General features: G+C 41.3%; 1 protein-coding gene across 4 annotated transcripts; it reads right to left on the bottom strand.

The window, feature by feature from the left end:
• Positions 1-444: 444 nt before the first annotated feature.
• BEST3 (bestrophin 3) lies at positions 445-25,054 on the bottom strand. 4 transcript variants are annotated; one of them, XM_063155069.1, is made up of 10 exons: positions 24,791-25,054; positions 20,927-21,096; positions 19,172-19,266; positions 18,395-18,628; positions 13,080-13,234; positions 12,302-12,379; positions 11,732-11,884; positions 8,375-8,455; positions 6,927-7,078; positions 445-4,559 (listed from the first exon to the last, which is right to left on the bottom strand). In XM_063155069.1, exons 2-10 carry the CDS (start codon positions 21,076-21,078, stop codon positions 3,653-3,655), a joined length of 2,007 nt encoding a protein of 668 aa, XP_063011139.1. In that variant the 5' UTR covers positions 21,079-21,096; positions 24,791-25,054; the 3' UTR covers positions 445-3,652. The 4 variants fall into 4 exon arrangements, with proteins under 4 accessions (XP_063011139.1, XP_063011140.1, XP_063011142.1 ...); XM_063155070.1 differs by lacking the exon at positions 20,927-21,096 and having other exon boundaries at positions 24,791-25,051; XM_063155072.1 differs by lacking the exon at positions 20,927-21,096 and having other exon boundaries at positions 19,172-19,252; positions 24,791-25,051.
• Between the last annotated feature and the right edge of the window lie 1,014 nt (positions 25,055-26,068).

Below are 26,068 nucleotides of genomic sequence, written 5' to 3'. Positions count from 1 at the left end.
TAACACTCTGGTACATTTCCATTATACATACAGTATGTATCATACAGTTCCATAAATATGAGTTTGCAGAGTTAGAGATCTGTTATTTACAGCAGAAGATTTTCAGGGTGTTGGGACATGTCCCCACAGCCAGTCATTCCCAGCACTGACATCTTGGCTCTATGAATTCCAGTACAGAGTGGGAACACGTCCTAGAAACAGGTGTAAAGTCAGGCAGCATGCACAGGGGTTAGTCCTCTCTTTGTTCTGATATATCTGATCTTGCTCAAGGTTAACACCATCTGATTGGAGCAAACTGTTGCCCTGACCTACTCATCTATCCTGGCCCTGTGCTATCCTTGTCTAACTTTGCCAGCTTCTGTGCCTTGCTGTTCCTGGTAGACATCAAGTTGATTTGCACGTCAGGTCAAACTCTTCTTGAGTTCAGTAAAACCAGGACTATGGTGTGTTTCAAAGTGCCTTTATTCATGCAATAATTCAGGATTGCTAATACCTGTGAACATGGATTGCAGATTGTTGGATTTGCCAAAATACTCCATTTACCATGCTAAGGCAAACAGCTTACTGAGAGAAGTGCGGAAGAGAGCACATAATCCCAAAAGACAGTTTAATACAAGTCAGAGTATGCTGATGTTTGCCCAAGTGAGATAACAGGCTAAATGACAAGAGGAAGTTTTTCTGGTAACTCATCCCAGCGCTAGCTTCTCTAGAAGCAATGAACAGACTGCTGTAGCTGACCTGGAGCTGCCCCACTGGGTTGTGTTATAGATTGCATTGCATGACTTCAGAGCTGTATTTCCTAATTAAGCTCTTACCTACCTAATGGCTGCTGTGTGGCACCCTCAGCCTCCATCAGATAATGAGCACTGTTGCAAGGTCAGGGAGTGCTGGCAGAGTGAGTGGGAGAGGTAGCAAAATCATTGCTGATTAGAGGTATGATGATGTTCTGGTGGAAAGCAGCAGTGTGCCTCCTGGGCAGCAGCCAGGCTGAGAAGAAGATGAGCAGAGCTCGATGATGAGAAGCTGGGAAGGCTTTTCACGCTTAGCAGTGCTGGGATGAAACAAGCTGATGTCTGGGTTGGGGACAAAGAGCATTTTGGTCCAATACCTTAAGCCCTGGTGGGAGCTGTGTGAAGGATTGGAGGGAGCAGGTATGGTGGGACAGGACTCTCAGTGCAGATTTGTGGTGGACACTTAAAAGTCATCTCTAATTTCTGGCTTAAGTTCCTGTACAGCGTGAATCACAGCTTCTCAAGCTGATGTACTGTGAGGAGAGAGTTAGATTGTGGGCCAGGCTTCCTTCACAGCTGCTGAAAACCCTTCTTATACAGGTCTGGCCAAACTCCCCAGAAACTTGTACTGCTCTTCTGACAAAAGTGCTATAGAGGAAAGCAGCAGTTACTTTTACTTTGTTTCTAGCTGTGTGACTGGAGCTGTCTGGCTGTCCTTAAAATGTATTATTTGTACTTAAAATTAGCCATTTATTATTATTTAAGCACATTGGTAAATTAAGTTCCTTGACAGTTGCAATTAGATTGAGAAACATTCAATTGAAAAGTGTGGCTTCAGCTACAAGAAGGAGGGAATCAGGAGGAAAAAGGGAATGCCTCCACAAGCTGCATAAGGGCCATTCAGAAAATTGGACTGCTAGGCTAAGGTGCTGTTTATTGCTGTATAATTTCACTCCACAGAGTTTCTCATTTTATTGGTCAAACCTAAACATAGCAACCTGAATTGCCTGAAGACTTGTGGAGTGACAAGTGTGAGGTTGCACCGGAACGCCTGGCTCCAAACTGTGATCAAATTTCAATAAGCTGCTGTCAGACACCAGTGTCACCTCATCTCATGGTGTGAAGAAGTCCTTCCATAGGTGCCTGGCAAATCTGTGCATGGCTTTCCTGCATAACTGGAATTCACATAATATGAGTTTAAACAGTGCTTCCTTGGGCCAGGTGTCCTCTGCTTCCTGAACTGAGGGGACAATCAAATGTATTGTTGTCTAGTGTCTTTGGAGGGTTTGAGAGCATGGCTCTGCTCAGACTGTGCCTAACAAACAGCAGCAGGAGCCAATTTCCAGGCTGAAATAAAGCTGGAAGAAGTACAAGTGGGGAGGGCAGTTGATTTTTGTTCAAAGCCTACCCAGATGAGATAGGGTCCTGCTGTATGTGATACCAGCTAGAAGGGTTCCTCACCTAAGCTGTTGGCTGTAGGAGCAGGAGCACGCTGGTCTGTTCGTTCCCTTCCCAGGTCCAGAGAGTCCTAAAGTCTCCCAGGAGCCACTGGTGTTACCAGTTACTATAGCAGAGAGGCTGGTTTGTTTTTTGAAGCGCAGCCTTCTGAGCAAGAGAGCTGGTGGACTTGCTGTCCGTGCAGTCCATGCTGCTTTTGCTGGTTGTTGCAGACTCACGACTTTTGGTCACCCCCTCTCTGTCCTTTCAGTCCCTGAGCTACCTTGTCTTTCCCTTGTCTGTCCTCTACTCACAGGGAGAACGTTGGCAACATGCTCCAGACTGCACTTTTGTAAACATGGCTGAGAGCTAAACCCAAGGAGCTGTGGCTGCTTTCCTGGCCTTCTTTGAGACTTCTTTTGCAGGAGTGATAGCTGAAAGGCCAGGTTACTACCAGCAGGTTTGGGGAAGTGGCTTGGTCATCTCTGGAGCAGCAGGAGCCACCTAATGCTGACTCAGATTTGGGTTAATTAAGAAAGTGTGTGGTACATCTGGTTAGCATGGGAATGAGGGAGAGGTTTCGGAAGTGGAGACCAGTTTTGGTAGGAGTCATGGGTCACTGTTGTCTGCCTGGGATGACTACAGCCTGTGCACTTCCAGCTGAAGAGCTCCACAAGAGTGAAGTCTTAGGCTTAGTTGCACCTTCAGCTCCATCACCTCTTGAGAGAGTGCTGCTGCCCTGTCATCCCTAGGGAAGCTGCCTGGGAGCCTCATTTTACAATAAACTGTCACTGGGTATGCCACATATGTGCTCCAGGGCTCAGATGTACCATATCCGTCAGCTATTTTGCACCTTCCATTACTTAAAATGAAATTAAACATTTAATCCTTTTATTTTTTCTACTCTTTAGTGGCATAGCTTCATCAGGCGTGGGGCAGAATACTGTCCTACACAAATGTGAGGCCTGATTTTTCAAGTGTTCCTCCAGGCAGTGAGAGATGATGGGCTGAATCTCTCCAGGCTGAGAGAGGAACTGAGCCCACATCTTGCCTTTGAGTCACCTGAGTAGAAACCAAAACTGTTGGTGGATCTTACTGGGATGTCACGAACTTTAAGCTGACGGAGCAGACAAAGGCAGCAGAGTCCAGTGTATATCCCAAGTAGACAGAATCATACCCACTCTTCTGAAAACCTTAGTGTTTCCTCTAGTTATGTCTGCACAGCTCACTGCCATATACATCCTGAGGCTCCCAGTACTCTCTGTAAATGTATTTCCCACAGGGTCACAGATTTCAAGCCAGTGACCAAGTGGCTTAAAATATGTCACCACAAGGCCTCCTATTTAGGTGCCCAAATCCTCTGTTGCATTTTGTTCATAACTTGTCTGAGTACTGAGTCTGCCCTTCTGCACTTTCAGCAAATTTGTGTGAGAACCATGTTCAAGAGAAGACAAAAAGTTCAGTCAAACCCAGAGGAAGACTGGTCAAAGTTTTCTTTCACTCTCCTCATTAGAAAATTCTACTATGGCTGTTTCTTTACTGTCCAGGTTTTCCCATAAGTCCTGCATCTCAAATGTTTGTGGAGCACAAGCAGAAGTACCATTTTTTCCATCGCTCAATGTCCTTTGTGGTGAAGTTGTCCCAGAATCTGTTGAAGGTGGATCATGATCAGCATTTGAAGCTGTACTAGGACTATGGAAGCTTGGTAAACTCCATCGCTGAAGGTTTCTCTCATGGTCTGTTATGAGACCAGCTATGTTACTAACCTGGGGCTCATGTTTGGGCTCTCCTATCACACTAGGAAGTGACTGATGCACCTCTGAACTTGAGAGGTATGGAGTCATTTCTGGGGGGAAAAAGTGTTGGTTCAGAAGAGCCACATTTGCCTCAGCTATGATCCTTTGGAGCTTCTCTTCTGGCATGCTTGCAGAACGCTCTGTTGGGAGCTCTGGTTTGTCCAGCACATCAGGTTTAATCTCCTGGGCTTCAGAAACGATGACCTCAGGAACTGGCCTGGCTGTGTCAGATGAGGTGTCACTGTCACCAAACTGTGCCTCGTTCCTGGAGGTTTCTGTTATGGGTCCTAGCTCTCGGCTACCATGAAGTCTGTTACTTCTGCTAACTCCTTCATGTTTCCTCTTGAAGCTTAAGGTGGAGTGCCTCCCTCTTGTGTGCATCTCCTGCAGCCGTCTGATGTGCCCTTTTTCATCAGCTGGGAAAAACACCGAATTCTCACTCGTCTGCCGGCTGTAGCGCTGGTGAGTGGGGTATGAAGGACCCTCATGGACACTGAGAAACCTCTTGACTCTTCTCAAGACTGAATACTGTCTCTGGTGTTTCTCCTCTTCCCAAGGCCACTCTTCCCCATAGAGAAACTCGGTATCAGCCAGCCTGCCAAGTAAAGCCAGGTAGTACATGTCACTTAAATATAGGAAGCATCAATACACATTTATCCCTCTGTCTCAGACATAGGACCCAAGACATAGGAACCAAGGCTCTAGTGTGTCCCTAAAGAGAAGGAAGAAAAAGACGAGGATGCCAGGAAAGAGTGTCTGTGCCTTTGAATCAGCCAGATCACACAAAGAACTCTCCACATCCAGATGTCTCTTCCCCTACAGACCAGGCTGGGAGGGCATCCAGCCAGGCATCTGGCACCATTTCATATTTGAGCTGCAGCCTTCTTAGGCCTAACCTTCTAACATGGTTAGGTTTGTGCTCAGGGTGAGGGAAAGGGGAGAAAGGAACCCTACTGAGTGCTGTAGTTACCTTTTCAGGAGAATCCTTCAAGAAAAATAGCAACAGTGAAAAAACTACTGCTGGAAGCAGAAGACAACAGTTTTAAAAAAGGTTGAAATTGCTCAGATGGCCAAATCTCACTTACTTCTGGGGCATGACAGTGTGTCTGAAGGTCTCACTTGTACCTGGTACTCTTCTCCTGCACAGCCTTGGTGCTTCATGAGAACAACTATTGCTGCACATGCCAGTGAATTCAGTGCACGTCACTGACAGTGCAGTCGGGGCAAGCCAAACTGGCCCAGTTACCTGGCCTAAGGACAAGAATGGCAAAGGGACTTGGGCCAAATCTGAGGCATGGAGCACAGGCAGGCAGCTCTAACCTGGAGGGACAGAGGAACTTCATCCAGCATTTGTGAAGATCATAGAATAGTTTGTGTTGGAAGGGACCTTTAAAGGCAGCTAATCCAGCCTCCCTGTGATGAGCAGGGACACCTTCAACTAGATCAGGTCACTCATGGCCCCATCCAGCCTGGCCTTGAGTGTTTACAGGAATGGGACACCTGCCACCTCTTTAGGCAACTTGTTCCAGGTGTTAGCTTGTGGTGGCTGGAGAAGACTTTGGGTTTGGGCTCAAGTTTTATATATTTGCTTTGGACTTGGAAGAATTGTTAGAGCTTGTTTTTGAAGTTTGCATAAGAGTTATCCATAATTTTTAGAAGTATGAACAAAGAAACGGTTCACGTGAGAAGATAATTAATAAAAAGTCAACACATCAGAGCTGTTTGCATTCCACAGGAGCTATCAGGGAGCTATTTCTCATTTTCTCCTTCCTTAAGTTTTTTGTGTGAAGTACTTTTTTATTAAAAAATTGTTTGCAGACTTAATGATGTTTCTTCTTTGCCACCTTTCCCCCTAGAAATTACCTTAAAATAAATTATATTCTATGAATTTTTCTTCTTTAGTTTTTTATTTCCTTCTTTACCTTTCTCTTTGCCATTTTATACTTTTTCCAGACGGAAATAACCTCTGAAAAGGCTGTGCGTGATAAAACCATTGTCCTTTGTAGTAGAATGCATGCAAAAATGAAAAAATAAGAAGAAAAAAAAAAGAGAAAATCACAATTTTAAAGCCAAATTAAACAAAAAATTAAAGACATTTTATTTTTATAAAGGTGGGAAATGATGGGAAAATTATAAATATCTTGAGATATTTTTTAAAGTTAAAAAAATGTCTTCTGTAAAGTTTTTAAAAGGGTTTTCACATGAGAGCATCTACTTGCCTGGTATTTTGTCAGTCAGGATGGTATTTACACTTATTGATCTGTCTGTATTACAGCATGTCACAAGTATTTAAACTAACAGCTTCTAAGCTAACTGGCCTGTCACAGATTCCTCATATAGATCCTGACAACAGGGGGCAATCCCATACCCTCTATTCTTTGTAACCATTGTCCTTTGCTGATCTCTGCAAATAAATACCTTCACAAAATCTGGCCATTTCAACTTCCATGCCAGGATTATTAGTCAATAAAAAGTCATAAAACATTTAAGATGATTTGTTGTTGATCTTCACAAAAATCTGGACTGATTTCAAGTGTCATCTACTAACTAAATGAGCAAAGGAATAGCTGCTTTGCTAATTGGGGATGCATGAAGAAGCAGTAGAAAAGCAAGTATCATTAAGATAAGTCAGTCACTGTCTTCAGGTATCATCCTGTGCTCAGAGACTATCAACATATCTGTTCAGAGACTATCAACAAACCCTCCCTGCAAATATGCTCTATTTATTGATTATACAATTTAAGATATGCATGCACAGCTTGGATGAACACATGGACCACTGGAGACACCCTCCCACCATCACTGGCCTGTCCACTCCCTCCTAATTTCTTTTCTCATTTCCACCTTCTCTGCTGGAAGTATCATCAGAGCCCACATCCCTGCACTGGCTGTCTGCCAGCCAATGCAGACCGTGGGGGTGGTGCCCTTTCTGATGGCATTAAGGACCCTTAGTGCCACTCACCCCATTTCAATAGTTGATCCAAGAAAGGAAGGAATACAGTAATCAGCAGCTGCTTTTGTGTAGGGTGGGCGGGCAGAGGTATCATTCCAGTAAATATCTTTCTCCATCCTTGGCAAGTTCATGTGCATCTCATCCACAGCCAGAAGTGAAACCTTAAATTTTTTTCGCATAAATCATATCACTTTCAACATAGTGGAGTATATGAAATAGTCTACTTTATACTCCCTGGGTCAACATTTCTTTCGGAAACCCTTTAACATAAGCTATGTATGATGGCCTGGCCATTAGAAGAGACTCAGTATTACAAAATAAACCCCCTATATCTGCCTATACTCCTGAGAGAATAAATTTTATCATAACTTGAATCTTCTGGACTGCAAAGATATTTGTGCCAGATTGAAGTCCTTCCCACACGTATAATGAGTTAGATGTGATCCTTGATGTGCTATGGAAAATCTGTGTAAAGAATGACACATGTGCTCCTTGGAGTGTCCAGAGGTCAAGAATCTTTCTGATAGGCTTCGTTGCCATTTTAAGACATTCCAAATGAAGTATGTGACCACTCTTCTAATAAATTTTACACAACAGGCTCTAAGGCACAGTAGCATGAGTATCCTGACATGGTGCTAAGCCAGAGAGCATCTTTGTCCATGTGAAGTCCTTTCGCATTCTTGTACATACCTGCATGGCTTACTCTGGTTACTTTGCTTAATTTGGTGGTTTATGTGGCCCTTGCTCCCCCTAACTCCTGGGATGTGGTTTCCTGGAGTCCAACATCAGCTCAGCCAGCCCTGTGCTTGGCTCTATGCAGGGGGAGCAGCAAGGTGCTGTGTGACCTCCTCATGTCTCTGAGCTCCTTGACGGCAAAAAAGAGCCAGGGCTCTTTGGGAATCAGGGGTAAAACTGTGCCCTTGTCATCTCACAGCCCCTGGGACTGGGGACACTGGCTCCTGTGCTGACCACAGATACTGCTGTGGGTGACAGCAATATTCCAACATGAGTCATGCTACTGGCCCTGCTTATTAGTTCAGGGCCCTGCTTAGTGTTTTTACTATTTTTGCTGCCTTTCTCTTTAAAGGAAGGTTCATATACAATATTTTAATCACGAGACATTCAGATTACCAAAATTTGTTCTTAGCTATGTGGGAATGAATTTTGGATTTTGCAGGATTGACCTACATTACATGTTTTTCCAGGCATTGAGTGGTTTTATAATTTAAGGTCAGCTGTTTGCATGTTTAGTCAGGCATTGTAAAGGCCAAATACCAAAATCACAATGAATTAGGTTGTGAAAACAAACTCTGTGGATCACAGCCACAGGTGGTCCTTCAGGGAAAGAATATGTTTTGCTAGCACTTGTTGCCCTGATTTATTCCTCAGTTTAAGACATAGCATTAGATGTAATGATAACCTATGGTAAAGCTAGAAGTAGAAATAACAACAGCAACCTGTAAATTTCTATCGATGCACCAGTTAGTTTCAAAATCATCATCATCTTCTCCAAACGGATTAATGAGCTGTTCAGCGACCTGGAAAGAAAACGAGACAGTGAAGAGAGGTTGGCATGCCATGTCAGGACTACTGCTGCAGAGAAAGTAGGATTGGATTTTTCTCTCCCTCCCTGCCTGTCACTTGCAATCACAGCTTGAGCTCCTGTGTGATTGTTCTGCCAGCCTAGCCAAGGAGCAGCTTGCTTTCACTATAGATTCATATCTCTGTGCCTCGCTGGTGCTGTCAATCACAATTGTCAGTGCTGGCCTGCTGGGAACTGAGACATGTCTGGGCCAAGGTAATTGTCACATCCAATAGTCATTACCTTTCCTTACTGTTGGCTTTGGCTCATTTAAAGGAATGGTTTAGCAGCTAGAGGCTCTGTTATTGAGCTGTTGTCTGCAACAGTCCACCAGTCCATAGGGTCAGTATTCCCAAGCCTTGCAGCTGGAGTCTGCTGGAGGGAGTAGGGCTCATCTCTCCACCTCAGCCCTCAGCCCTTACTTCTTTATCAGCATTAACTCCAATGGCAACCTTCCAGGGCTTTTGAGGAAAAGCAGCATACAAAAAACTTGACTCAAGTTAACTCTGCATCATGCTAGCCAAATCCCAGAGACAGAACCTGTCTTTAATTCAGCCTGCTGGCTTGGGTTTGTGTACCTGTGGTGGTTAAACTGCAGGGCAGAAGCTCATCCCATGGAGGACACAATCAGTGAGCTCAGACACATTTGTGGTGAGGTACCTTAGTCGGGGAGCTAGTCTGGATAGGTACTCTCTCTGGCTCCCCAAATCCAGTGAAAAAGCCCACAGAGACTACCCCCCACTCCATGATTACTAAAGTACATTGTGTGGAGAGTAAGCACATACTGCTGATGGAGGGGAAAAAAAGGTTAAATAGAAAAAAAAATGTAGGAAATTCAGAGTGCTTCTCTATTTCCTAGTTTCTTGGTACACTAACATTAAATATCCTCTCCCCTCCATTCTTTTCTCCTTCTTTTTATCTTTTTAAGCCCTGGTTTTGAAGCTGATGGCATTCTTGATAACCCTTCCAAGCCTTCCTTGTGATCACCAGGGCCATGCACAGGAGCAGCAGAAGGGTCCTTGGTTTAATGTGGATATATATGAGTAAAGCAACTGTATGATTAAACAGTGCTGTTCATTGACCTCACCATGGACAGCTATGTCTAAATAACTTATAGCTGTAAGGCAGCTGCTCCCTGCATATTTCCTCTGTGTGCCTCTAGGCTGTACCTGTGGATAAGCACTTGCTGGCTCTCTGAGGCCACCTCCTCCCAGGCCAGCATGGGCACACAACAAAAGAACTGCTGAGTAGATTAACACTACAAAAGCACCTGTAAGGTGGGAGCAATGAAAGGAGACAGGGGTCACCTCTGCTCACACTCATTCACATGGCATTAAATTCTGGGTACAGCTATGAAAGTGCTGCAAAAGGGAGGAACCAGAACGCAGTCTGTGTTGTGGCTCTCCAGGGAAGACATGGATCAGCTTCATGTAAGCCAGTGGACCACCACCCAAAAGTCCACCATAAAACCTATCACATGAGCTTAAAAAAGTGAGGACTGGGACAGAGCAAACAGTGGTGGTGGTTTTTTTGGCTGACCTCGTCCTGGCATGTGAGACATGACATTATTCTCCAGAAAGTAACGTAGTGATGGACAACTAAACTCTGTATTTGGGCAGTTCATCTGTCCTTGTAAAGAAAATGGGGATTTAGAAGTGTCTCATGTAATGGGAAACTTTGGCCCTTTATTATAGGTATAACAGACCAGGCTTGAGGCCAAGGAATGAGCTCAGCTTACCCATTATTTCTGAGGAATTGCCAAGTTACTGCAAGTCAATACCTCAGGGCCCTTTTTGGTGCCTGGCAGCCAAAGTCCAACACTCTCAGCAGGAAACTGGCTGTAACCTTCAAGACAAAAATATCCTGACTCGGGGCACGGAAGGTTTGGATGAACCCCCAGTCTGAGGAAATTCTGCTGATATTAAATTAACATTCAAAAACTTCTTCTTCTCTCTTTCATTTCCTTACGCAGAATATTTTTCAGTTACAATGGCATCTCATACCTGCCACAGTCAGGAGGTGGCTGGAAGTTCTGAGCCTAACTATAGGAGGAGATGCTATAAACACCCTTGGGTGCTGAAGAAGGAAAACCCATTTCAGGGACACCAGCAGGGCAGTCAAGAGGAACAGCTTACAGTTTTTAACCCTCTAGGTTAATGGGAAGACACTGCCTACAGATAAAGCCTCACTTTTCTTCAGAACTTGCTGCTTTCACTGTACAGCCTCCCTTCCTCTTTGTCCTGCTCCCATCCAGGCTGGTCCCTATGCAGCAAAATTCCTTTCCCCCTCATTTCCTAGGACACAACACTAGAGTAGCTTGTCCTGCACATACTTTACTTTTCCTCACAATCTGCCAGCTTAGTGTGCTGTTTTCTCTACTCTGCCCTTCAGAGTTGGCTGTGGGAAGGCATGTATATGACCAATTGTGTTCAATCTATATTCTAACAGAAAAGTTATATTCTAACAGAAAAGTTAGCTCTATGTTTCTATCCATGATTGATAAACACAGAAGGAAATCTAATGGACATGGACCCCAATGAAAATTTTTTTCCAGCAAGTCTGTTTCAGAGGAGAGAACCACCTTGAGGTATGTGGCTTAATTACTCAACAATCAGATTGATTGTGGTATGTTAGCTAGCAGTCATCAACAGGCTGATGGGCAGCATCCAATTCCTCTACAACTCTTCTTCTTAATGAACATTTTTATGCAGTGGGTTTCTAGCCAATATTGTCTGTCACTCTTTCATAGCCTTCTGGAACTGGGGACCTTCAATTGCCTGCATCTGATGAGGTTAACATCAGATACTTCCAGCTTTGATCATAAGAAGAAATTATCATTCAGTCCCTTTCAGCTGATGACAGGTCTGCAGCCATAGTTTCCCACTCCATTCTGCAGTGGGAGAAAATGTTTTTTAATTCTCTTTTCTGTCACTTTATAATTCAAGTCCTGAGACCTTGTGGGAGTAATACTCCCTTGGAGTTGTGGTGGCATTGGTGCTACTAAAATGGGCTCTTTCAGATTCACCACCATTTCTTACCATATGGTCTGTCAGGTGGAATTAAAAATGCATTGCATGATATTTCTATATGACCACAGAGCACTTCAGGCTGAATTCACCTCTGGTGTAACTTCAGTATTCATTGGGGATTTTACACATGTGTCACAGATCTGACACCTTGACCTGCCCCCCAGGGAAGGTTTCCCCCTCACCTGTCCAGAAAACCAGCTTACCTTGAGCCATCCTGCATAGAAGAAGAACTGCAGCAGTGTGAAGATTGGAATGTAAATATCTAAGTCATGCCCCTGGTACCCTTGGTCAGTATCCAAAAATTGACGCCCTATCAGGCAGGCAAAGAAAAAGGTATAGACTGCAAGAGTAACAACCTGCAAAGAACAGAACTTCATTGAAATAATGAACCAATACAATCTTATGCACAGGGCAACCCACACCCAAAGGCCTTTGTCTGCCTTTTGCCATATAAATTATAAATCTGTAGGAGGTATTGCAAGTACAGAGGCCACAGGAATAATTACGGCCAGGAAGAACACGCAGGAAACAGAAGAACATTTCAGTGCTTCCCTCCCCTCTTCCAAATTACACAAGATCTTCAAAACATCTCTGCATTAAATATGCCTTAAATAGTTAGCCAGGCCTCCATGATCCTGTGCAAGTGAACCAGTGCTCAGTATCTCAGAGACTCAGGTTGGGACTATGAATGTTTTATATAATTAATGTTTTGTACCAACCCCCCTTTAATGGAAATTGTGTTTTGAACTTTCTACAGGATAATAGCTCAGTACCTGGGTATAGACCAGTGGAATTCCAACCCAGTCATAACCAAATAAAAGGCTACACCAAGACCGGTACTTATTCATCTCCTAAAAGGCAAAAAGAAAAAAACCCAACCAACAAGAAACCACAACAAAATAAAATTGCATGGGATACAATTCTGAATTGTAAATATTTTGTTGCAGTTTATTTTTGCACATATAAAAGGACAGGGAGAAAAGAAGGTAAAGTATATATAAATTAATATTATAACTGTACCCAGCACCCCATTTGAATATTGACTTTATGAAGTTGAAGTGCTTAGTATGCTTCGTATTTCTTCACAATTCATCTTCTGCTTCTGTTTTATTCACAGTGTAGTGATACATGAAAGAGATTATATTACATCATAAAAATGATATTTTACCACATAATGAAATATTCAGGGAGATTATCTTCTCGGAAGCTGATAATAAAATCTTCAAAATGCCAAATTATTCTCATTTCTCATATTTTAAGCAATGGGAAAAGTATAAATTTAGAGTGATGTTACAATAATTTTTTACTTATCAATTTTTTGCTTTTTGCAATTCCTTCTTAGTCATATTAAAAAGAATCCCAGTGAATGCTGCTGTGTGTTTAAGTGTGCATTGGTACACAAAGAAAAGTGGGATAAATCCTGAGTAAGGTCATTTAGATGACACAGGAGATCTGTGCATACTAAATAAAACCAACTATGTAAGTGAAAAGCAACATAGCAATTTCAAAAACAATAAATTAGTTTTTTCTAGATTTCCTTTTTTTACTTACATTCATCAGTGTCTGCAGATCCACACTGTCTCGAATTCTTCCCTCCTTTCGTGCCTTTGATGCCAAATTTCCAAACCAGACAAATGGGACCCAGTATTTCAGGTGGGGAGACTTAAGATCATCAAAAAGTTTTCTTTCATATTTTGTCATAAAACCTATTTACCAAAAAAACAAAACAACCTTCATTTATTCTATGCCATTCTATGATTCTATACATTTGGAGTATGTTTTTATCTGTTTATGTATTATTTGCAAAGAACTCTGTTAAGCCCAACTTATAATTCTAACTAGTAACCTCCTCTTAAAAAAAATTCAGGACAGATCTTGCTTGAAAGAACTTCTTTTTGCATTAATTACCTATGCTAAATTCCTCTTTACCAATATGGGCAATAATTTATTATTATTGAGTTCTTATATCTAACTGCTGACAGATGGTAGATACATAGAATACTAGGAATTGTACAAATTACTCTCTAGTTTCATATGCTTCTTTCAGAAAAATAAGAAACTGGACATATCAGTCAAGAAACATTTTTCACCAATGATAGCTTTCAGAAGCATTTGGACATATTGTAAGGGCTGTTACATGACCTTCTGATTCTGATAATTTTTTGTTATATCTGCAAAGCAGTGAGCAAGCAACAGAGGATACAAGTGCATGCGTGAAACAAAGCCCAACAGAGTGTGTGCCTTCTGCCAGTGAAACACTTCCCTGACAGATTGTTTGATGTTTTCTTTGGGCTTATGAAGGCATGCAAAGTGATGAAGAGGGAGTCAAGCACAGAAATCCCGCTGCTAAGGGGACACTGGGCCAGGGGACATGCTGTGGGGCTGCAAGCTGAAGATGCTCTCTGCCTGGCAATTTGCCTTGCTGGGGAGCTGGGAAGGTTTTAGGTTTCCTGAAGAGCTCTCCTGCCTTGTGAAGCCCTGCTTCCCCCTGCTGCAAGCAAGTCCAAGGTCACATAACCAGGGAGTCAGGGCTGTGTGTGACAAATCCTGCACCAGAGCCTATCTCTGCCTGGGACTGGCAAGGGAGCAGCTGCCTTTTGGAGCAGCACCTCTACCCCTCTGGGGAAGAAAGCTCTGCTCTGCTGTCCTTCCACCCAGGCTTTGACAAAAACAACCTCAGAGAATTCGCATTTTCCTTTCTCCAAATCCTGTATTTTCTGGCATCGGGGCAATTGTCATGTTTGAAGGATCTTAGTTTTTGCTCAGGTATGTGACATCTATCATGTGGGTATAAAGCTTCTTTTGTTGTATTGACATTAGCTCTGAAACAAGACAACGTTAGTAACATGACAGCCCCAAAACAGGGGGCCCAGCCAACCAATTACAAGTTTGAGTGCTGAAAATTCAGTAAGAGAATTGACAGTAGACTCCAATGAGTAACTAAGAATATGTCCACTATGGCTAACATAGTTAATGACACATGACACAGCAAACAAATAAATATACATAAACTCAGTTGTGATGCATAGAAATGTGAATTAAGTTAGAGGAGATTTGCTAAACACAGTGATCTTAAACATTCTCTTTTTGAGGAAAATGCCACTATTGTACAGTTGGAACAAGACTACGCAGGAGGTATGAAATACTGCAACTACTGAGAAGAAAGGCAAGGACAGGACAGAAAACACTGTGGAAGAGGAAATATTCAGCAGCAAGAGACAGTACTCATGCAGTATCATAGAATTTCAGAACAGAATAAGATAAAGCCTTTAAAAGTCCCCTGGGCATTTTGCATTTCTCATAATTAACTTCACAGAAATAATCAGGCAACCAGACAAATTAACCTGCTAGTCATGGCTCCTGACTCCTAAAAGCCAGTCTTTCAGGCTGCCTTTAGTTTTTGTCCAGCCAGCCTGTTTATTACAGGACAGGAAAACATGTGTCTATCAGGCTGAAACAGACAGACAGAAAAACAAAAAATTGAGTCTGGAGTAAACACTGGATGCAAGTCACTTGGAGGCTCTGGAAAGACTCAGCCTGAAGGGGTCACAAAGAACAGCAAGGATCAGTTCAGCTTTCCACTGAAATTGGGCACCTTCTGTTCGGAAAGCTCAACAAAATCTGATTTTTTAAATTATAAAGTTCAAATTGGCATTGAAGTTTTATGTTAATATTGATTAAATATTCTCTTTGATTAATATTAATAATGTCTACTATTCTTATTGCAGAAAATACTAATTTTGGATTGCTCTTACTGCTGGCATCACAGACAACATGCAGTTAAGAATAGCTCACTGTTATTGCAGTGGTAAGGAAACACTTTATATTCCATTAAATATAAGGGAGGATATAAAATTTCAGTTATTAAAATTACATGGTTTCTAAATATGGTCATTCTATTTTTATTTAGAAGTATTCAAAGAATTAACCAAGAAACTCTATAAACAAGAATACTGGTTTTGACCAGCATTGGAAGACTGAAGTAGCTCCAGAAAATGGGAAATATTTGTCAAACATTGTGCCAGGATCATGAAAAGGATGACCTAAGGAATGACAGGGCACTGAATCCTTGTGAAAGTTTCAGAAGAGTGACATGGAGAGCAATCAATAAACCATCAAAGGATACTAATATGAGCAGTATCACATTGTCAGCCAAAGAGATATTACAGGAAAATTATTGATGAGAACACAAGCCTGGCTGGGACAAAATCACTCATGCTCTCCCTTGAGTGATTCAAAGAGTATTCAGTTCTCCTGTCAAAACTCAATGGCTTGAGACAAGACTGGTTCAGGTAATTCATATTAAATATTTTTAATACTAGTGGTTTGAAAAGAAGGATCATGATCAAGTAGATAAAACTTTCATTTTCTGCTTCTGTGTTATGTGGGAAAGGATTAATTTAGGTGCTTCCTTCCAGTAGAGGATTTGGGACTGCACTCTTCAGCCACCCATAGATACTCCTGTTGCTGAGCTCACACCTTATGTTTCTCTTCAGTGTTTCCCATCAGCTCTTTTGGGGTGCTCTCTGCTCAGCTGCTCACTCATTACTCTGTTTTTAACAGTTCCAGCTTCCCCCTTGCACCTTGCAGCCAACACGATTGCTGTGCTCAGGACAGCTGCTGGGCATTTGACACTTACAGCATGTGTACACCAGCAGTCAGCGTCATAAAGGAGGGAATCCACATGCACCTACTGTCTACAGCTCCACAAAGAGTGTTAACACATGCAAAAGAGTCAGGAGGAAGGTCCAGCACTCAAGACTGTATCCTATAGAAAGAGCCTGCAGTTGGTGCAGCTCCTCAGTTTCATTCAAGCCTTTATGCAGTCTGCTAACAGGTAACTATTGAGGGAAACAATATGCTTTCTTCTAATTAAAAATAAAGAAGGACCCAAACTTTTACAAAGTCCAGTGAACAGAAGATAGCACTGTGTAAGTTCAGGCTGAGAATAAGTTGTCACTCTTCAACAGCAAGTTTACTGTTGTGAATGTCTGGTCACCTAGGATGCAGTGTAGTCTCCAGTACACCCATCCAAATTTTAAATCTGGGCTGATTACATTCCTAGAAGGTATTAGCTCAGTCAGAAACTGCAGCATGATAAAGGATGCTGCTTTTGTGCTTTGTGTTATGGATGAGTCAGACTAGATCATTGTGGCACTGTTCTCAAATTTAAAATATATGAATTTAAGCAGTTCATTTGCTGAAAAGAGAAGTGTGTAGCAATAGTTATGTCACAGCAGTTCACAGTTTGACAGCAAAATGCAAAATCATCATAAGTTGTTTCAATGATGACTGTGCTGTAAGTATCAGATTTGTGCTGCTCACATTCATATTAAATGTCTCCTTCCCATGCAGTCTGATATGCCACGCCACAGGGAGCTAGGGAGGGGATGATTGCAGAGTATTGTCTAAGTCATGGATATTAACAGGAGCAAAATGTACCCCGAAAAGCTCAATACTGCATCAATAAAAGCTCTGCAGCACAATATGAATTAAAATCTACCAAAAAAAGTGCCGGAATGCAGAGCTGACTACGCTGTCTATACTTATATACACAGTTTATAGTAGAAGATTTTTCACTGTTATAAAAACCAACAATCAAAACTTGCTTTCCAGTCTACAATTTTGGTACAATGCTGTGACATTCTGTCTCTTTGGAACAGATTGTCTTTAGCAATAGGGAGGCAGAGCTGGATTAGCTGCCTGGAAATGTTGTAATTTTCCAGTGCATAATAGAAGCAGATTGCTGGGGACAGTGACAGAAGCTTCCTTGACCTCTCACTGGCTCAGGTAAACAGTTTTGTTGCACAACACAAGGAAGAGAGCTTTAAAATTCAATGAATTCTACTAAATGGTTTGGGGTTTTTTTTAAGTTAGATTGGTGCATTCTGCCTGGCATTTTTTTTAATATCTATAGCTTCTCTCACATATTTTAAATGTGTATATGTATATTACACTGCATATTTTAACTTGCTAAAACTTTGCTTACTAATCCCTGCCAAAGGAATAATTTTAAGAAATTCAAGACATTCAGTAGAAAACATGACTTCCCTTTGGAACAGATCCCCACGTCTTTGCATTGCTGTTCTGCCTCTGCCACTGACCATGCCAGTCAGAAGGCACAGTGCCACACCTTGCCTTTAAATACTGAGCAGTCAGTTCTTGAGAGACAATTAAAGTGTTACACGACTGAGCTCTCTTCACCATCATTACACTCACTGTGTTATTGAAAGAAACAGAAAGCAAAGACATGTTTAATACTTAGTTTAGTTATCATTGAAAAAACTAAGTTTAAAGTAAGTTTTTCAATACAAAGAAAAAACCCTCGGGGCTGAGGAGTTTTTTAAGTAAATCACAACACTTAAAATGTGCAATCTATTAAAAACGCAGTCTACTTGAATAAAAATTGGGATAAAGCTGTACTTGTGAAGTGCCTACAGAGATCAGCCTCTGATACACCAGACCAAGTTATATCCCAGACATTGGGGCAATGCCATATAACAAGTCACCATTTGTTGTACTACATCATACTATATTGCAACTTTGAGTTTTTTGTACTTTAGAGGATGTTCCATATGCCTGGGTGTTTGAGGCAGGCCCCTCCATGGGGTCTGAAAGCAGATTCACATAAGACTGTCAAACTAGTTTGATTTCTATAGTGTTGCTAAAGACTTTAAGAACATTAAAGATGCACTCTTAGGGTTATACCATCTAAATCACTAACAAAAAGGTGACTGCTTTGAGGTGGGTTAGTATGAGGCACCCATGGGGCCACAGGAAAGAAAAAATGAGACTGGCTTTTTCCCTCCCTGAGCCCCCACCTCTGAGAGAAAGGAAAGCAATTTTGGGGAGGCAAAGGGCAGTACCTGCTCCAACCACATGGTCCATGGTGGGGAACCTTTTGTACACAGCTGTGCTGACAGAGCGAAAGATCAGCAGGGATGTTAAATTCACATAACGCATGAGAGTCCTCCTCAGCAAGCGCCCGTACTCATCTCTGCCCTGCACGCAGCTGGAGATGAGCAGCATCAGACGATCCGGCCAAGGCAAGTTCACAAACTGGTTCCACCAGCGATTCACCACCAAAGTTACATAGAACCCTGAGGGTTAGAAGGGAAAAAAAGTCCTATCAGTGCCTATCAGGATTTCAGGTACTTTAATTTTAGTTTGCAGAGTGTTGTTCATATCACTAAGCTGCTATATTTCCCAGAATAAATGCAGTAAGACATGTCAAAACCCAGGATGCAATAAATACTAATTATTTAATGGACCTTGCAATGTAACAGTACATTCCAGCTGAGTATCTTATACCCATGAATTTCCAAATTTCCTCTTGTGTAGTGAAACTCAGGGAAAATTTATTTCATTGGGAGATCACGTACAAGGTATCAGTGTAAGTGGGCATGATCTAAATATATGGAAACCTTTTTTGTTAGTATATTAAAAACATGAGCTTAAACGTTGATGTGACAAAAACAACTTGAACTTGAGAAGTCCTGTTGGTGTTGGAAGCAGATGACTATTGTGAACCTCTAACCTCCCACATGCCTCTCAGCTCTGAAATGCTTCCATGCACCAACATTCGCAAAATGCCTGAACAGAGACATAGTTGAAGAATAATTTCACATTTATCTGGTACTTACCAAGCACAAAAGTTACTGGGATTTGTTCAGCATATTTGTCACAGTAAATTGATAATTTTTCAAAGAACCGTTTTTGGCTACCTGTAAGAAAAAATCTGCAGCAAAAATAAAATGTATCTGTCCTTCCATAATATTCTGGCACTAGCTACTAAGTGCAAGCATGTATAAATAATCAGATATGTACACTGGGGAGCAACCTTGGCTAATGCCTTCAAGCAAATTCTTAAAGGGAAAGGTCCAAACACTTTTGGCAAGTATTAAAGAAGCTGGAGGAACAGTATTATTCCCTGGTTTTTGTAGTTTTTTCTCAGGACTAATCTGAATGGTACTACTAATTAGATCAATATGTCTGGAAAATTTTGCTGTCCCATATAGACCAAAGATGACAGCAAGCTCTAAGTCTGCAAGTAGACCTTAGTCTCCTTAATGGAAATGCTTAGGTCTGCTTGAATTGCAAAAGATTACCAATCAAATTCCTCTGATTTGAAAGTGTTACATTGTTGCAACAGTTTTTAAATTCTTACTCCTATGAAATTTTTCTTTTCCACAAGATTAAAATTCAACTGTATTTTGCAATCAGGAAAATATTCACCAAATGATACCAAGTGGGCCACGGTAGTAGCTTCTGCCCACAGGAAAAGGTGTCTAATGAAATACAACAAGCTTCAGTATAATTTTTTTTATTTATATAGGTGAGTATTACAATTATTTTTTGACTTCTTATAAATGGAACAAATGTAACAAATATTTGGTGGGTTTTGCTTACAATTGTGCAATAAACTGGAGCACATATAGAAAGCTTTCTGTGGTGTATTTACCATGGTCTTCAATTGCCTGACATTTCAATTAAACTAGATTAATTTAAATAACTGTGAGACTTTGGTGTTCCTTTACATATTAATGCTATAATTTTCTTTCTTTGTTTACAGATATAGATTACTGAACAAAAAATAGCGATTAATCAGAGAAAAACTGAAGCTCATTTTCTCCTTGTTTCCAATAAAAACCAGAGATCTAATTAGAGATCACAGTAAGAACTGAACCATAATTTTGATACTTCTGTGTAATGTACTTCATCAATTAAAAGTTCCACTGTACTAATTGATGCATTGCATCTGTCATACGGTGTTTAATTCACACCTTGGTGAAAAAAGCAATTCTTCTTGTAATATGTTCGTGCCAGGTGCTGGGTGACACACAGATAATAACCGTGTCTGGCTTCCATGCAGTTTTACTTGGTTCTTTGGAAGGTTAAAAATCAAGTTTGCATGCCTTCCTAGCTTGAAGCAAAATTTGCTTTTCTTGGCTATATAACTTCACTCCAAAATGATTACCTCTGAGTGTTGTTAAATTCCCACTGAGCAACCAAAGACAGAGTTCTGCAGGGAGAACAAAAGGTCTATACCTTTGATCTAAGGCAGGGAGGCACTCTCACAACTGACAGCTCAATGTCAGAATGACAAAAGCTGTATAACCTAAGCTTGCTCTTAATTTTTATTTATTCTAACTTCAGTAGGATGGTTGCTCAATGCTAGGCTAAAAGTACAATCAGCTGAATATGATAAACGGTATTGACACTCTACATATTTCCTCTGGAACCTTAAAGCAAACATGGAAAGGTAAACACATTGGAAAATGTCCAAGGAAAAGATAATAAGTAAAGAGTAACCTCCCCCCATCATTCATCAGCCTAACTCTAGGAAGTCTGAAACTTCAGCATAACATTTAATGAGATGTGAATTGGAAAGAGTGTACCTGTATAATACACTTATCGCTGTGTAAAGAGTAGCAAAAACAATAAATTCTCTGTACAGCAATTTGTAGATGCTGCCTTTCCACCTTAGGAGTAATCTGTGAAATCCAAAGAAAGTGGCATTTGCTACTTTGCTGGAATAAGTGACTGTCATCGTCGTGGTAGGCTGGGCCTAGAAACAGTAGAAGAGAAGCAGGACACCAACAGCATTTTAGACAGCGTATCCTAACCTGAATGCACCCTTGTATAGATAGATACATGGATATACATGTAAATTTAAACATATAAAATATGTGTACATAAATACGTGGTGTTTGTATTCATATATCTATAGAGAGGGAAAAATAAAAATCATGCAGTTACAAGCCCTGTTGAGACCTGCAGATTGACTGGTGCAAGGCTGTATTTGGGCTCTATGTCTACGACCACCCAAACCCAGCAGTTAGCACTGAATGTGGCCACCTTTCTGGGTGGCAGTGGCTGGGACATATTACACCTCTGCATTCTCTGCTTATACTCAGTTTGCTCCACTCTAGTGTGAGCAAAGAATAGGAAACAAATTTGCTTGACATTTTTTTCAAAATTTTCAACTTCTTGGTTACAGCAGTGAAGCTAAATTCCGCAAATGCAGGTACATCCCCAGCCAGTATTTTTAATTGGTTGTGGAAATAATAATAATTGAAAAAACAAATGAGATTTGGGGACTGCCTCTTTCATTAACAATTATGACAGCAGCTGAAATTGGCTGGGGAATGCTGTTATTTCTCCCCTTGGCAGCTAGACTGCTCCTCAATACTTCAGCATTGCATTGCCATGCAAAACAAGCCCTAAGGCTGCTCAGGTAGGTAGTGTGAGACACAGTGTAATTAAAGTACAACTGAAAATACACAGGTAAATACTTTGTGCTGGGTTTGGTACTTGCTTACCCAGTACAGGGGGATGCTGCAGGAACTTTCACATGCTTACAAAACAAATCCTAGCTTCAAATGCGAATGAAAACAGTTTTATACAGCATGCAAGAAAGAGAGTAATTAAGACAATCACAAAATCTCAAGAAAGTTACTGTGTATCACAAATATTATTCTTGTCTATATTTTTGTGATGCCACTGTAGTAAATATATTGGGGGGATGGGGGAGAAAAACCTGAACTCCTAGTTAATAGATGACAAATATTTTGTGCATCTTGGCTGTGTCTCTGATGCAGAGCATAATGTAAGCCATTAAAATTCACCTGTAAATGTGCCAGTTTTTATTTTAGTCACCAAGGGACTCAGCAGGGAAAAGACACTATATGCCTTGTATTGCTGACAGGCTGCCTCTTTTCCTCTGCAGAATGATTGCTTGATATTTGACAGCATGGGGCTGAAGATTATTTTTTGTGTTGGTTTTTTTTTCTTTCTTAAAAAAAAAAAAACAAAAAAAAAAAAACCATGGGTTTTGGTCTTTAGAATCCAGATGGTACTTTTTCTTTTCCTGAGCCTTGGCACAGACCTTTAAATTTTTTGTTGTCATTGTTGTACTCTAAGAAGTTCAATGCAAGAGCCAACTTGTCTGACTGGCATGCATGGAAATGCAGTCCTGTCTGCAAAAAATCTTGTGGTTAGGATGCAATACTTAAGAAAATGGAGGCAAAGATGTCCATTCTCCAGCAAAAGTGGGACTTTATGAACAATGAAAGAAATCTGTGACTGGGAGGAATGGGGTAAAATAATATGCTTAAAAATATACTGCCTTTCCTGGAACTATTGTAGGAGCCTTTAGATCTTGCCCATTGATGTGTGGAGTATGTGCCTAAGCCATGCCACCAACAAGTGTGCCTCTATCTCTCCATTAGTATCCGCTTTGTAATGGAAATCGCCAGTGGGAAATCTCCAGCAGGGACTTGGATCTAGGAAAGATGTCTGATAGAGGGAGGGCTTGTAGCTTGGCAGGAACCCAGACCCTCAGCACAACACAGGGCTACAATCAGAGGATGAAGTTAGACAAATGCAGGATGAAACAAAACATAAACTGCTAACAGTAGGGGCAGCCAAATATCAGAACAGAGGACTAGACAGTCATCCTCTTGTTTAGGATCTTTAGGCTGAGGGCAAATTGTAGTACAGAAGATGACCTTTGGGAAGAATTCACATAACTGAGACAGGCAGGGGCTGAGGAGTTCTGCTAGTCTCTCCTGGTATCTGGGCATCTGTAGTGGGCCACAGAGGAAAAAAGATTGCTTGCAACACCCTTGGAGCTTCTGCAGCTCTGCAGAAAGGCAGCCATTAGTGTCAAAAACATGACTCTCAGTTTCTGCATTGGAGGTTCAGGAAGGATTCCGTCTCCCAGCTATCAGAAAGTGGAAAGTGCCAAAAACTGGTCAGTAGCTAAGCTGGACAAAGTGGGTCTACCTTCTCTACAGACCTGAAGCAAATCCTGTCTTGCAAGGCTTAGTAGATTGGTTTTGGCCACAAATGCAGTGCTGTAGTAATAACAGGAATCAAGATTAAGAATATTTCCACATGCATTAGACTGGGAGAAGATTTTTATCCACCAAATGCAATTTCTCTGCTTGCAGCAACTATATTTCATTTAATCACAGTCCAGCCATCTCTTAGCACCTTACTCAATGCCCTTGACTCTGAACAGAAATTCTTGGAAGACACTGGATGCCCCTTCTTATTCTTTCTGCCTCTGAAATGGGGCAAAGACTGTTACAGAAATTTGGTGCCTTGGTTTCCTTTCCTTGCCTATTGTATGCTCTGTTTTATCCTCTTGCTAAGCAAATGCTTTCCTAAACATTTATCATTGGGTTCATATAGGGATAATTCAGGATAATATAATTCAATGTCTTAAAATGTACATTAGGTCAGATTAGACGATTACAGAACAGTTTTGACTATGCAAAGCTATGAAAGACAGCTCTGCGTTTGTCTGGTTAGATTTCTCAACACAGCAAACAGAAATTTAAATCTGCATTTGTGGTTTATTTTTTTTTCTGACAACAACAACAACCATTTAGGTATGGCCTCCCCTTGCAACAGGAAGTTTTGGAGTAAAGCCTTGGGCTGACTCTGGCTCTTGCAGAGTGGTCCCAAGCCCTTGGTTCATGGGCAGCATGTTGGCAGAGAGTCCTTCCTACATTACTTATGGCCACAGGAAATTAAAAAGCTAAAACTGAGATGAACAGGAAGAGCAAAGCATAACGATTCCCCCCAGCACATTCCTTCCTAAGCACTCTTTTGGCCAGGGCTGAAGAAGGACAGAGTACATTAGATCAGATACCACAGGCACCAGTGTAATGAAAAACATTCCTAATTATCATGCTGCCCTTAAATTCATTAGCAGATATAGGGTTAGGCTTTTTGCTGGTATGGATTTGTGAGTTTTGAGGACATAACACAAGTTATGCCCATTTGATGCCTGTAGAGACCTTGACTCATATCTATGATGCTGCTTTTTTTTTTTTTTACTCAGTATTTATTTCCTTTCTGAAACTTTCTCAAGCACAAACTGAAATGAGAGTAATATATTATTCCACTTTTGCAAAAGATCATTAGAAGACCTTGGGCATAAACAGCTAAAAATATAAGTGTGTCCTCTCTGTCAATACTGAACCCAATTGTAAATGGGATTTTTGCCTGGCTGAAAATTTCTGGATGCATTAGGATTCAGAGAGAAACCACAATACAAAATAACAGCCATCAATGTTTCCTAACTGACCATGAAAGGCTCTTTACAGAATATATAAATAAATAGTACCTCTATGCAGATTTACCCCTTGTCGTTGTTCACCTTATGTTTTAGTTTACGGCATAGAAAAGAAAGTGAGATTTGAGTTAAGCCAAGTATAAAAACATATTAAGCTTACGCTGTATCCACTGACCTGCTATTTTGATTCAGCAATCCAAGCCCAAAGGCAAATCCTGGACCCTTCCTCTTTCTCAGACGTCCTTAACCAAGTCCCCTTCAGATCTGCAAAAATCACCTTGCTCTTCCCTTAACCTGAAGCAAGGGGTTGCTGCTGCCGAGCCCTGAGAGGAGTGGACTGACAAGAACAGGGGTTAAAATGTCTTTCCACTTCTGGAAGTCTGTTTTTGCCAAGTACTCTGTCCTGTCAGTTACACAGGGAACAAACGCAAGCAGCAGCAGCAGCAGCAGCTGCTGATCTTGCTCTTTTCTAGTCTATAATTATAACGCCACTTGCCATCGGAAGGACCTCTTTCATTTGAATGAAGGATCTTGCAATGGTTCTGGCTGGCACATACAGTTTTTTTGAATTTTATTTCCTCCAAAATGGGATGGACAAGAAGTGAGCTTTTTGCTCTGAGACTTGTCTTGAAAAGTGATATGTCTCTAACACGGTCCTGTGAAGACACATCAATGAATAGCACTGATTAACTACATCTAAATAGGAAGACCAGAGACAACCCCACGAAACCTGAAAATGTTCCCCAGCTGCACCTTGGTCCCACCCTGGACCACAGCATTTGCTGCTTTTCTGCTTTGCTGATATGATTTGGGAAATCAGGTCTCTGGGGCATGCTGTAGAAATCACTCATCCCTCAAAACAGGCAGAGTTGCTGCTAGGAAAAGACTCAGTGGACCTATTCACAACTGTATATTTCAGCACATGAAAATCCTTCTGCAACTGGAGGTTTTACATAGGACTTCTTTCCCTTTTCCCCTTTGTAAAATGAGATGAACTCTGTCTTTTATGACCTATGGCATTAAGCATGAGCTGTAAAAGGTGATAGACTGTGAAAGCCCAGGAGATATCATATAATGTCATAAACTTCAGCAGAGAATGAAATAATGTGACTGTGAAGTAAATTTAAAAAAATGCAGGGGAAGAGAATAAGCGAGATTTATAGATTTAATTCATTTTATGATGAAACGTTTTCCCCCCTGCCTTAGTCACATTAAGCTATTTGAGGCCTTTTATTTAATTAAAACTCTCCCAGAAAGAATGGAAGTTTCTGCCATTGTTTACCTTTCCTCTTGTTGTTAATGGCCGAAGAAAGACACTTTGATGTCAAAGCAGGCGAGATATTAGACTGTGGCATGTGTGTGTCAGGCAGTGGCCTGTGGCAAAAGATGACAAATCATTTTAGCATTCAGTGACTTGGCATGGAGAAACATACTGCCTGATCCTATTACAGAG

This window comes from Melospiza melodia, chromosome 4 (genome assembly GCF_035770615.1).
Source record: "Melospiza melodia melodia isolate bMelMel2 chromosome 4, bMelMel2.pri, whole genome shotgun sequence".
Classification (NCBI taxonomy): Eukaryota; Metazoa; Chordata; class Aves; order Passeriformes; family Passerellidae; genus Melospiza; species Melospiza melodia.
This window is presented reverse-complemented; position numbering and strand designations above follow the sequence as displayed.

Coding starts and splice junctions, on each gene's coding strand:
- BEST3 (XM_063155069.1), bottom strand. CDS start 21,078: ATGACAGTCACTTATTCCAGCAAAGTAGCAAATGCCACTTTCTTTGGA. Junction 13,235..18,394: donor GGACCATGTGGTTGGAGCAG/GTACTGCCCTTT, acceptor TTTGGTAAATAG/GTTTTATGACAAAATATGAA. Junction 12,380..13,079: donor ATCTGCAGACACTGATGAAT/GTAAGTAAAAAA, acceptor TTTGCCTTTTAG/GAGATGAATAAGTACCGGTC.